Source organism: Alligator mississippiensis, chromosome 2 (assembly GCF_030867095.1).
Source record: "Alligator mississippiensis isolate rAllMis1 chromosome 2, rAllMis1, whole genome shotgun sequence".
In the NCBI taxonomy this organism is placed as follows: Eukaryota; Metazoa; Chordata; order Crocodylia; family Alligatoridae; genus Alligator; species Alligator mississippiensis.
In genome coordinates this window covers 253,499,343-253,512,343 of record NC_081825.1, presented here as the reverse complement: position 1 = coordinate 253,512,343, position 13,001 = coordinate 253,499,343, and the positions used below count along the sequence as shown (strand labels likewise).

Below are 13,001 nucleotides of genomic sequence, written 5' to 3'. Positions count from 1 at the left end.
AGTGCACCTACTAACTTGGTTATAGCTGCTCTATCTCTCACACATAGCTGTGAACAAGCTGTGTATGCTAGATGCTCAGCAAGATAGTTCATATTAGTCTCAGTGATCACAATAATCTGCAGCACTGTTTTTCCTTCCTTCCCTGACAAATCTCTGGCCACAGCACTGTGCCTGTTATCCCTCCTTGGATAAAGGACTGTGGGGTCACCTGCCTTAGGCCACTGAGAGCAATTCTGATTCTCCTCCAAGTCTGCCACTACATGGATACTCTACATTCCCAGTTTATCACTTCTGGGACACATGATAATGATAAGCAACCACACAACCTTTCTAAAGATTTCTAAATGCAGTTATCCCTTACGTCCATAGCATGTAAAATACTTAGAAATAATACACTCCCTTGTGGGCATGTCTACATGTGCAATTAATATGGCTGAATAAACTCCAGCACAGTTTGTGCCGGAGTATATTGTTCCTGGCACTGTGTTTGCATGTGCACCCAGGACTACAGCACGTTGAGCTGAGGCGATGCAGCCCCAGCGGGCAGGAGTCCAAGGAGTCATCCTGCCAGCCTGGGGCTGCTTTGCCACAGCTCAACATGCTGCAGAGGGGTTGGTACAGGTACGAGGGTTTTTCAGTGTAGAGCTAGCCAGCAGGCAGGCCCTGCACTGAAGCACCTCGTGCCCCAGGCAGCCCCATCAGCATCTACACATGCATTGCAGCTGACTAAACTCTGCCATAAGATAGTACTTGTGTCTGGCAGTACTGTTGTATGGCAGAGTTAATTAGTTTACTCCATCCTAATAACACTGCACATGTAGACTCTGACATTTTATTGTAGAGCTAATTAGTCAACTCCACAGTAAACGTCTCATGTAGACACACCCTCTGTTTATTTCCTTTAATCTGGTTCCTCACCACTCTGAACAGCATAGTGAGCTGACAGCAAAGTCCTCTGAGGAATTCCGCTTCTTTTTCTGACTTTTCCTCTGAATCATAAGAGTCTTTCTCCCTAGTGCAGTCAAGCTTCTTTGGACCTTGGTTGGCCCCTCAATCAAGCAGAATCCATCTGATACAAATCTGAAGTATTTTTTAAATTAAGACAAACTCTCAGTCTTTCTAATCTATACTGTAGATACATTACAGAATCAATTGGTAGGGTAAATCAGTATGATAAGAGTTTACATGTTAGTTTCTGGATTATTAGATTCAAGCTGGGGGAGATAGTATGTTGGTTCTTTGTGAAAAAAAATTATTTTACATAGTAGATTCAGACTCCAATATTTTTGAAAGGCATTATGAAGATTTTTTTTTTTCCTAGAGTCATAATTGCAGAGTACAGGTACAAAGGCTAATCTTTGGCGGACTTACCCTCTCTTTCCTGCTTAACTAAAATCATAGCTGCTGCTGAAGTCTGAGATTCTTGGGTGGATCTTGAAAAAAAACTGAAGAGCTGTGAAATAAGACTATAAGTCCTAAGGGACAGCAAAATTGCCCTCAGAAAGGGTTGCTTGATTAGTGGAATGATCATTAAAAAGGAGAGATGAGTGTTAACACCTGTGAAGTGAAGACCAGAACTGCTGCATTGTGGAGCAGGAATCAAAACCACCGTGCTTCTATCTCAGGCAAAACATGATTTTCCCACTTATTTCACACCGCATTTTGGGGGAGCTGATTTTTGGGGAAAAGGCACATGTTGTATGCAAGAAATATGGTATTTATATATACTGTAACATCTGGATAGTTTAGTCACTTTAACCTTATTTTAGACACTGAATTAAAAAAGCCCCTGCCCTAACTTATTTGCAAAAAATAATTTACTAAAGCATGTGTGTACACATGTGTGTATATATATGCGTGTGTTTGTATAAAATAATATATTGTTGTTTCCAGGTCTGGTCAACAGGACAATTTATTTGACGAAGTTACTGAATGTTTTCAACAAAATGTTTTTTAAAAATATGTATTTTTTGTTTTTTCCCCTCTTCTGCCATTTTCAGGGATTAGTGTAGAATTTCTCTGCTCCCCTGGATCAGATGCAGCAATGGAGAACATTACTGCATGCTTACATGCTCTACAGGCATTGCTTGATGTTCCTTGGCCTAGAGCTAAAGTAGGTGGTGATCAGGTAATACATTAATTCAGAATCTCTCAGTGTGTTGTGATAATGCCTGGTAGGTAACTCTGTGATTACTCTGCTTTACTTAACACCCACCAGGATGGTGGTTTGAGGTACTGAATGTAAAGGAAGCTCACAGCGTATGTGTGTGTCACGGCGGGGTCCTTTAGGAGGGCCGTGATCTCCTCGAAGTCCCTCGCTCCGTGTCAAGGCCGACCCAAGGCACCCTCTAATTCTCGCCCGCCACGTCTTACTGGTAAATATAAGGTTGGGAGGCTGCCTATGACTCCCTGGGCACGGCTACTCGGGACCTCTGTCCCCATGTGTTCCTGGACCCCCTGGGGTCTCCCGGTGTAATGGGTGCTCCCCAGGCACCCTAGCCTTATGGGCTACGCGTGTCTCCTACCACCCCTAATCCCATGCCCCAAGCCTTGCTGATGGGAAAGACGTTGTCCGGTCACAATACACCTATGCCCACTCTTGGGCCTGCTCTACAGTAAACTAGTCCCCTCTGGGATGTCCTCTCTGGCCACTGGTCTTTTGGGTCCACCGCACTACCACCCTCTCTGGTATGGGCTCACCGCGCTGCTATCCCCTTTCGTCGGGGACAACCGCAGCACCTTGCCCTTCTCCTGGGGCGCTGTGCCACTAACCCCTTCCGTCGGGGTCCACCGTGGCACCCTGCCCCTGTCCTGGGTTTCCCTGCAATGCAGGCCTATTACCGGGTCCGCCACGCCCGTTCTGGGCTCCTCAATATCGCCCCTCTCTAGGGCTCCTCAGTAATCGCCCCTCCCTGGGGCTGGGGTCTATGCACCCCGCAAGTGACGCCGTTGCTGGCATCTGCTGCGCCCATCCTGGGCTTCCTAATATGGTGCTCCCCCTCTTCGGGGCTCGCTGTGCCCACCTTGGGCTTCTCAGTGCTGCCCCGCTCTGGGGCTGGGGTCTACATACCCCACACACAACCCGGGGTCTGTGTCCCCCGTCCGCAACCCACTGGTTGCACCCCTCACTGCCATCACAAAATATACTGCAAGCCTCCTGGCTACAACTAAAACATATGGCACCTAGCCACTACAAAGTAAGCTGCCTGGCTATAACCTAGCACCATTACTCCAACCTTCGGAGCGCTCATGAGCTGTACTGGCCATCGAGCTTCTACCCATCTCTTGGCCGAGGGAGCTCCTGCCTCTCCGGCTGCTGGCAGAGAACTGCCAGCCTGGCCTCAGCCCTGGGCTTTATAAGGGCCAGGCCCTGCCCCCTACAGGCAGCTGGCTCTCCTTAGTTGCTCCGGCAACCTGCAGCTGCGCCTGTTACCCTGGCAACCCCTCAGCTGGGCTCGTTATGACCTGCCAGGGCGCTCTCTCTCTCTCTCCCTGGCAGTTTCTCCTCTCTAGGAGCAGGCACCGAGGTGCCCTGCGACAGTGTCTGCATAACTGTCAACTAATCTGATAAACCTTCCTTTTATAGTCCTGTTTTTTAAAAGTAAAAGTCGAGAAAGTGTTTCATTATTTGAAGGCCACATAAGTTTTCCTTTTACAAAACAAAACAAACTTGGTTTGCTCACTCGCCAGTTTGTATACCCCTGTAGATAGCAGATAATATAACTATCAATTTCTAACTATCAATAATATAGATAATATAACTGTCAATCTCTAACTATCAATTTCCCATTGATACCTGGGTGCTATAAGGATTTGTATACTTATTATTTAGGCAGTTAGTTTGCGGTCTTGAATGAAAGTTAACACCTTTTTTTAATTCTAGTTGAACATGTTATTTGGATGTTACTCATTCTTTGGGGGACACTAGTCTCAAAACCGCATTGAAAAATACTGCATCTTCTATTCCAAGATCAGTGTTCTTCTGAAATGCATCAGTCAGAAGAAATATTTACCCTTTGGATTTACTTTCATGTAGCATCTGATTAGGAATTGTACTCCGTCAAAACATTATTTTAATTAAAGAGATGCATCGAGTTCTGTCCCGTACGAGAATAAGCCAGAAACTGTTCACAGAACAGAATTCAGTTTATCCTTTCCCTGCTCAGCCCACCTCCAAATTTCCAGCCCCTCCAGGTGCCCCACAGACCATATCTTTGACACCCCTGTTGTGAAGTATAGCCAAATGTAAACTTCATTGCTAACCAAAAAGAAGAAATTTTCACCTCCCTGTCTGACATCGGACACCTCCGGAGAAGAAACCTGCCTAATCTGCACATCATAGAGTAACCTTCTCACACAAGGACTCCGAGGTATCCAAGGGAATAAACTTCCACCTTTTACCTCCCCTGTGCAAAATGAAGTTTCTTTTCTACCTAGGAGAACTTTTACAATCTTTGAATTCTCCTCAGCCTGAAGAAGGTTGTGTATACCCAAAAGCTTGCAGAGAGAAATTTTTTTTGCTACTATTTAATTGGTCTAATAAAAGATACTGCTTCTGACCCAAGAGCTTTGTTTATCTCTCTTTCTTAGACAAACACAGCTATAACGTATGTCCCTGAAATTAAAATGTGCCCTTTGTTTGTATGATGTGACCTCTGTTTTTCTGACAAAGAATTGAAGTGTAAGACATGCAAAGTATTTCTATAGCTCAGAGTATGATTTTTTTTTTTTTTTTAAAGATGCCAAGACTGATACAACTACAAGCAAAAGCAAAGCTTTGGCTGGCGCAACTGAAGTCATCCTACCTTTCAGTTTCCTACTATAACTTAAACTCTAATTTACCTCTTTTTATTTCAACCTTGTAGTCTCTCCCACTTTTATTTTTATGATTTTTTTTATTCTGTTTGCCTACCTTTAAATAATTTAATTTAAACAGTAGGTCATGAAACTACATGTTTGAACTGCTTGCTCTTTTTCTTTCTAAACCAGGAGTGTCAAACATATCCTGCAGGAGTGTCAGACATATGGCACCTGGTCCTTAGTGCTGCCCAAGTGAGGCATGACATGTGGCCATGGCATGATGCCAGTGTGCAGGCAGGATTGAACTCAGGGATGCCATCCCCTTCTCCTTCCCCTCTCCCAGCCTACCTATCCTGGCTGCTCCTCCAGCTGATCTGGGACCCACACTGCATGTGACACGGATCCTGGAGCAGCTGAAACAAGTGTTGTGTGTGGTGCAGTCCGAGTGGCAGATGTGCTGCATACTGGACTGTACTACACATGGTGCATCTGCTCTGGGAAGTGCACTGCACATGGTGTCTGCTCCAACCAACTTGGGCTCATACAGTGCTCACAGGTGCTGTATGCAGCATTGGTTCTAGACTGGCTGGAGTGACGCTGCATGCAGCACCATTCTGGAGCTGCTGGGGCAGGTGCCACATGTGGTGCAGTCAGGCCAGGGTGGCCACTGCATGCAGTTCAGCCACAGCAGCAGCTACACTAGACCACACACAGCACCTATTCCAGCTGCTCTGGGATCTGTACTGCACACAGCACAAGTCCCAGACCAGCTGGAGCAACTGCTGGATCAAGTATGCTGGAAGTAAGTAGGTGGGGCAGAAGGGGCTCCCTGGGCCTGATCCAGCCTGAGGCCTGGCTTCACACCACTCATCTGTCTTGTGGGTCTTTTTGGGTTTGACTCCCTTGGTCTACACTAATATTTCAACCTCGGGATAGGTATTAATATGTGTTGGGAGAAAGCAGATGTAGATAAGGATCTGTCTTTCCTATAATATTTTAGAGACCATTGGGGGAATAAATTCTCCTCAAAATATGCTCCAGAATTTAGATTGTTATTTAGGTGTCCTGCATGGTATTGTCTTTTTTTCTTTAATTTGCCTTCTGTCTTTAAGTCCTTAGGGTCCTATTTGATCATGGTTTTTAAGCTTTCTCTCTGAAACTCCAAGAACTAGAAAATGACCTTTATAATGAAAGCTAAGATTATCATGTAATCATAGGCTTTTAGGAAAAACACTGAAGAATGAGGCACTTTTGATAAAATCACAGGAGCTGGCAGTTCTGATGATGAAAGCAGCACTGTTGGTTTTGCAAGAAGGAATTATTTGGGTAATGGTGCCTTTTTCTACAATTTCAATACCAAACTATGAGCCTTAAAATACCGAACATTTCTCTTACTACAGGAGCTGGGTGTAGAGCTGTTGAATGTTTTGCATCGACTGATATTAACCAGAGAATTGCCTGACATTCAGCTTGCTGCTCTTGAAGTGGTCCGACAGATTCTTTTTGCATCTCAGGAACATGTGAGGGAAAAACGCAGAAGTGCAGAAGGTATAATCTTATACTAGTAATTATGTACACTTCTAAGGTTAAAGCAGTAAGCTGTTGTCTTGGAGAACTGGAATTTAGCCTTGTCTTTGTCACAGGTTTCTAAGCAAACTTTTCCACATTTTGTCACTAAGTGTATGTTCATTTCCTGGTTGCGTGACTAAAGATCATTAAAGTATGATTTGCAGATAAACTTGTAGCTGGTGCTGCATCTGAAGTCAGGAGGAGTGTTTAAGTACTGCATAATACTAAATTCTCTGAAAAATCACAGCCTTAGCCTCCCACATTTATCTATCATGTAATTAAATATCATATGGTAGTGTATGTACACATGAGGGCCAAGTTCAAGTCGCAGAGTTAAATGCAGTACTGGCATTTCATAGTTCTTGAGTGCTTGACTTAGCAACATTAGTGTTCCTCTGTTGTAGTGGGGTTTTTTTATGTACCTTCCTAGGTTTCTATAAAGAAACATGATGGAATGTCTCATTTTTCAGTTAACATGATATTCAGAATTCACATTATTCAGCAACAGGGTTGAAATCCTCTGGATCCATTTCACAGACATCTGCTACTTGAGCTAACTAGTGATTATCAACTATGGTGCTGTGGTACCCTTGGGTGCCTTGACTTCCTTTGAAAAGGTGCCATTCAAACCCAGAAATTTCAAAGAGGAATCCATATTGATAAAAACGTTCTAACATATGATCGATCTGAATTCTTTGCAACAGAAGAATTGCCCCATTTATTTTTCTGTAGTAAAAAACAAACAAAAAAACCCTAAGAGCTGACATTATCCAAGGGGTGCTTGAATCTTTTGAGGGGCACCTCAAGTCTAAAAAGTTTGAGAACCACTGAAGTAACTGATAGTAGTTGTAGGTTGTCATCCTCTGGAACAATACTAGAGGAGGATGAGACATATTTTGGTAGTAGTTTGCGCAACTAACTGCTGACAGCAAGGTATGGTGAAACTCAGAAATTGCAAGTTCTATCCCCAGCTCTGGAGGCAGAGTGTACTTTCATGGTCACAGAGTCTTTTCCCTTTTTTCTTTTTCCCTTAAGACAAACCTCTTCTGCCCAGGTTCTCTTTATCCCAATCCTCTCTCTTCTCCATTCTAGGCTTCTCGTGCCAGTCCCAGTCTCCTTGCCCAACCAATTACCCTTTCCTGGCAGTTTCTCTTTTCTCTCTCCTGATCTACTTCCTGACATTCCATATCAAATCTCTAACCGAATCTCTCCATGCATACTTGTCCCAATGTCCTTGCCACCCACTCCTAGTTCCCCCCACTCCCCAGTTCTTTATCCAGTTTTTGTTTTACCCCCAACCTTGAATTTGGCTCTCCGTGCCCCAGTCATAGCTGCCTTGCTCAGCCTATTTGCTCAACTGGTCCCATTATCTTCCTTCTCCCAACTTCTAATCACACTTTGTATCCACCTCTACCCTGCATCTTAATTTTTTCAGACTTCTTGTGCCAATCTACTCTTTTCCTTCCTCTTGAGCCAGGCACTTATTCTGTCTGCGCTAGATTTCTTCACATTGCCAGGGTTTCAGCAGAATGACAGGATCACAGGACAGAGAGACTCCCATTCCACAGTTAAAATGCTCTCCTCATAAAAATATCAGCTGGAGGTAGACTCCCAACATGGAAAATTTCATGGGTTAAAAATTTGGCAGTTATTAACTAACTCTAACTTGTATGTTTATAAGGAAGGCAGCTAGTCCATGTGCTTTTAAGTTTGCCTGATAATTAACTTTACTAGTTGCCTTGCTTATAGCCATACACATGCCAATATACAAAAGCATATTTCAAAGTATGCCTGCCCAGTGATTATCATTCTTAAGAATGCATTTCAAAGTACAGCTGTCATCCAACAGGTGAATGTTATGCTGAATTCAAATTTAAAATTGCAAATGTTCAGCTGTTGATATGACAAGGCTTCAAGAATTAAACTTTTATCAACAAAGCACATTAATTAATAGCTGTTGTATTTCTTCTTTTTACTTGTAGTTGATGATGGTGCAGCAGAAAAGGAGACATTGCCAGAATTTGGAGAAGGAAAAGATACGGGAGGCCTGGTGCCTGGAAAGTCATTGGTATTTGCAACGCTGGAGTTGTGTGTTTGCATTCTTGTGAGACAGCTCCCCCAGCTCAACCCTAAATTAACTGGTAGCTTCGCAGTTAAAGATGGAAAGCCTCAATTATTGTCAGAGAATGGAAGCAAATTGGTATCGGCAGCATTAGTTATCCTCTCCGATGTTCCTGCTGTCTGCTCTCCTGAAGGTATGATGTGGTTCCAAAGTGCAATTTCATTACAAGGGGAAGGTAAATGAAAAAATAATGGTGATAGAAGAGCCTGTTTGCTGCTATATCATTTTCTTGGCTGAATATGTGCTGCAGCAAGTTTTTGATGATTTTTCCCATGACAATTTCTATTCTAATTATTTGTGGTGAAAGGTTAAAAAACAAGCTGATGGGCACCAGAGCAACTAAAAGTTTGCAGTAGTCTGCAAGACTGAGATAGCCTTTTCTCTTCTTCCACATAAGGAGTCCAATTTAAATAACTTATTTTGTTTTTGTCTTTTTTTGAGCTGTATATTTCCTTTGCAGATGTTCAGTTTAACATGCAGTTCTAATAATGTGCTGCAAATTGAAATATACTCTCTCTTTCCTTTCAACAATAGCTGACTTCTAAACTACAGGAACCCAAAATACAAAGCAACGGTTGTTTTTTCTCAAATAATTGAAACTTCTCCCCATACTACATGCTAAATACTTTAAAACAGGAGCCATGTCAAAGATATGGCTCATGGGCCAGATCCAGCCTGCAGAACCAGGTCATCTGCCCCTAGGGCTCCCCACAGGGCCAGAAATTTGGTGGTGGGTTGAGCAGTGGTATCATGTGTTGCCATGGCTTTGGGCAGGTAATGCTACAGCCTCTTGTCCCACCCCCAAGTTTCAGGCCCTGGAGAGAGCTTCCTGGCTCAATCCAGGTTGTGGAGCCATGTTGTGTTGTCCGTGGGGTCAGAAATTTGGTAGCAGGAGGAGCAGCAGGTGCTGTGGCAATTAATGCTGCCGCCACCAAATTTCCAGCCCCACACTCGGGATCCAGCCCACAGGTCAATCTTGTGTTCTCAATCTGGCCTGCAGGGCCACATAAATTTGAAATCCCTGCTTTAGAAAATAATTGTTTAAAATGGGTTGATATTTTATCTTGTTAGCTTTTACTTTCACTCTCTATAAACTGCTTTGTCTCATACCTTGCTTCATTATGTCTAATTTAGATCCTAATAGACTTAAATTATTTACTTTATTCACGTAACCTGAGATACACGTGTGGACATCCCTGGCTCTATAAAAAAACTAGTAAATTTGGTCTATTCCCTCCTTTGCATTCATAGCCCTGAAAATTGCCCCTTTTCTTATTTGTCTCTCAACACTGAAGATTCATGGCATGATCAGCAGCTTTCCATCCCTAGAAGACAGACTACTTTGGGAAATAGTTGATTGTCCTCTATCTTTGATCATAAAGATTACTGTTGAGTGGAAATATGATTTTGGGTTTTTGGGGTTTTTTTTGCCATCTTCCACCCTATGTTCATCAGCTTGGCATGAAAGTATCTTGGACATTGATCCATGCTGCTTGTGAGGAAAGTCAAATGAAATGTTTGTTTTCTCCCTGGTCTAAGTTTGTTCCTTGCAGTAATTCAGGTTATTTTGCAAGCAGAAACTGGCCAGATCCATCCCAGAGAGCTGTCATCTGGCCTGGGGGGCTTCTTACAGGACTGGAAATTTGGGAGCAAGATGAGCAGTAGCAGTGTTGATTGCAAAAACAGACCAAGTAAAGAGGACAGAACATAGAAATGAACTAAGGTCTCTATGTGTATACACCTAATAAAATGAGCGGATTTGCTGATGTTCGTTAACAACACCTCTCCCTAAATTCATACAATTAAATTTCAAAGATTTTCTTTTTCTTTTTCAATATCAAGATCATAAGGCATCAGTTTGATAAGGAATTTAAATGGTGTTTAAATCCATCACTGCTCAGGAAATCACTTAAGATATTTAATGATTTTGCTTAATAGCAGTGAACTAAAGAAGTGGTTGGCCAATAGTAGGACCCTGGTGACTGCCTCTGTCTCTGCCATCACTTCTCCAGCTGGGCAGCAGGAAGCTTGATCCAACATTGCTGAGTATTCTCCACCCCCCCCCCCCCCCCCCCACCCACATGCGTGCACTGAATGCTGCCAGAGCCCCCTGGCTCCATGAGTTGGATCTGGTGGCCCAGCAGGCCAGTTGCCTACCACTTGATGAAAGCATATTTAAGGATGTAGTTTTTGCTTTGCTGAAGCAGGATCTAAATTAATAGAATGTATGCACATAGGATCCTGATCCATTGACTCTAGTGGACCAATGCCTGTGCAGAATCCCAGACTACAGAGCCTAATCCAAAGATTTAGGAACATAACGTGAGGACTTGCCATAGTGCATCAGACTATGGTCTGTGTAATCCAGTATCCTTTTGCTAATAGACCATCCACAGATGATTTAGAGAAATGAAGAACCGCACCATAGGCAAGTAAGTCATAATCTGATTTTCCCCTTCCAACATTGGCATTAGCTTTTGTAGTCCTAGATATTGTTACCCAATATCAGTATCAGATCCTTATTTTAATCTCAGTAAATTCTTCAATGATTTCCCATAGCAATGAGTTCCTGTTCTAATTACATGTTGTGTGGGAAAAGTATTTCCTTTATCACTTTTGACTTTACCATCTGTTGATTTAATTGAATATCCCCTTGTTCGTATGTTCTGAAATAGGAAGGCTGCAAATATACCTTCCCTGCACCATTCATTATTTTATATATTTTTGTCCAGTCTTGTCCTTTGCCACCTTTCTAAAAAAACTACCCCAGTCTTTAAATTACTTTATGACACAAAAGAGAATTCAGCATTTCTTTAAATAACGATTCTAATTCTAACTCTGATATTAAGCATTGTTAGATTTTTCCCCTGAAACCAAGTACTTTAAATAGATAGAATACTTTGAGTGTGCCTACACATGACACTTGTAAAGGACAAAAAGAAATTGTTTTTTAGATATATTGGTAGTAAAAGGAAGGCCCAGGGAGGAATAGGACCGTTGCTAAATGGGCAGAAACAATTGGTGACAGATAGGGGGGACAAGGCTGAACTCCTCAACGAGTTCTTTGCCTCAGTGTTCCTAAGTGAGGGGCACGACAAGTCTCTCACTGGGGTTGTAGAGAGGCAGCAGCAAGGCGCCAGACTCCCATACGTAGATCCTGAGGTGGTGCAGAGTCACTTGGAAGAACTGGATGCCTTTAAGTCGGCAGGCCCGGATGGGCTCCATCCGAGGGTGCTGAAGGCACTGGCCGACATCATTGCAGAGCCACTGGCAGGAATATTCGAACGCTCGTGGCGCACGGGCCAAGTCCCAGAAGACTGGAAAAGGGCTAACGTGGTCCCCATTTTCAAAAAGGGGAGGAAGGAGGACCCGGGCAACTATAGGCCGGTCAGTCTCACCTCCATCCTTGGCAAAGTCTTTGAAAAAATTATCAAGGCTCACATTTGTGAGAGCCCGGCAGGGCAAATTATGCTGAGGGGAAACCAGCACAGGTTTGTGGCGGGCAGATCGTGCCTGACCAACCTAGTCTCTTTCTATGACCAGGTTACGAAACGCCTAGACACAGGAGGAGGGGTGGATGTCGTATACTTAGACTTCAGGAAGGCCTTCGATACGGTATCCCACCCCATACTGGTGAACAAGTTAAGAGGCTTTGATGTGGATGACTGCACAGTCCGGTGGGTGGCGAATTGGCTAGAGGGTCGCACCCAAAGAGTCGTGGTAGATGGGTCGGTCTCGACCTGGAAGGGTGTGGGCAGTGGAGTCCCGCAGGGTTCGGTCCTTGGACCGATACTCTTTAATGTCTTCATCAGCGACTTGGACGAGGGAGTGAAATGTACTCTGTCCAAGTTTGCAGATGACACAAAGCTATGGGGAGAAGTGGACACGCCGGAGGGCAGGGAACAGCTGCAGGCAGACCTGGATAGGTTGCACAAGTGGGCAGAAAACAACAGGATGCAGTTCAACAAGGAGAAATGCAAAGTGCTGCACCTAGGGAGGAAAAATGTCCAGCACACCTACAGCCTAGGGAATGACCTGCTGGGTGGCACGGAGGTGGAAAGGGATCTTGGAGTCCTAGTGGACTCCAAGATGAACATGAGCTGGCAGTGTGACGAAGCCATCAGAAAAGCCAATGGCACTTTATCGTGCATCAGCAGATGCATGACGAATAGGTCCAGGGAGGTGATACTTCCCCTCTATAGGGCGTTGGTCAGACCGCAGTTGGAGTACTGCGTGCAATTCTGGGCGCCACACTTCAAGAAGGATGCGGATAACCTGGAGAGGGTACAGAGAAGGGCAGCTCGTATGGTCAAGGGCCTGCAGACCAAGCCCTACGAGGAGAGACTAGAGAAACTGGATCTTTTCAGCCTCCGCAAGAGAAGGTTGAGAGGTGACCTTGTGGCTGCCTATAAGTTCATCACGGGGGCACAGAAGGGAATTGGTGAGTATTTATTCACCAAGGCACCCCCGGGGGTTACAAGAAATAATGGCCACAAGCTAGCAGAGAGCA

General features: G+C 44.1%; 1 protein-coding gene across 5 annotated transcripts in view; it reads left to right on the top strand.

Moving 5' to 3' along the window:
• Positions 1-13,001, top strand: part of HEATR5A (HEAT repeat containing 5A) — a 131,776-nt gene that overhangs the window by 109,412 nt on the left and 9,363 nt on the right. For all 5 annotated transcript variants that reach the window (XM_059723022.1, XM_019488779.2, XM_006263021.4 and 2 more), the window contains 3 exons: positions 2,001-2,128; positions 6,201-6,348; positions 8,352-8,624. In XM_059723022.1, the coding sequence (XP_059579005.1) occupies positions 2,001-2,128; positions 6,201-6,348; positions 8,352-8,624 (549 nt within the window). The remainder of the gene's footprint in view (positions 1-2,000; positions 2,129-6,200; positions 6,349-8,351; positions 8,625-13,001) is intronic.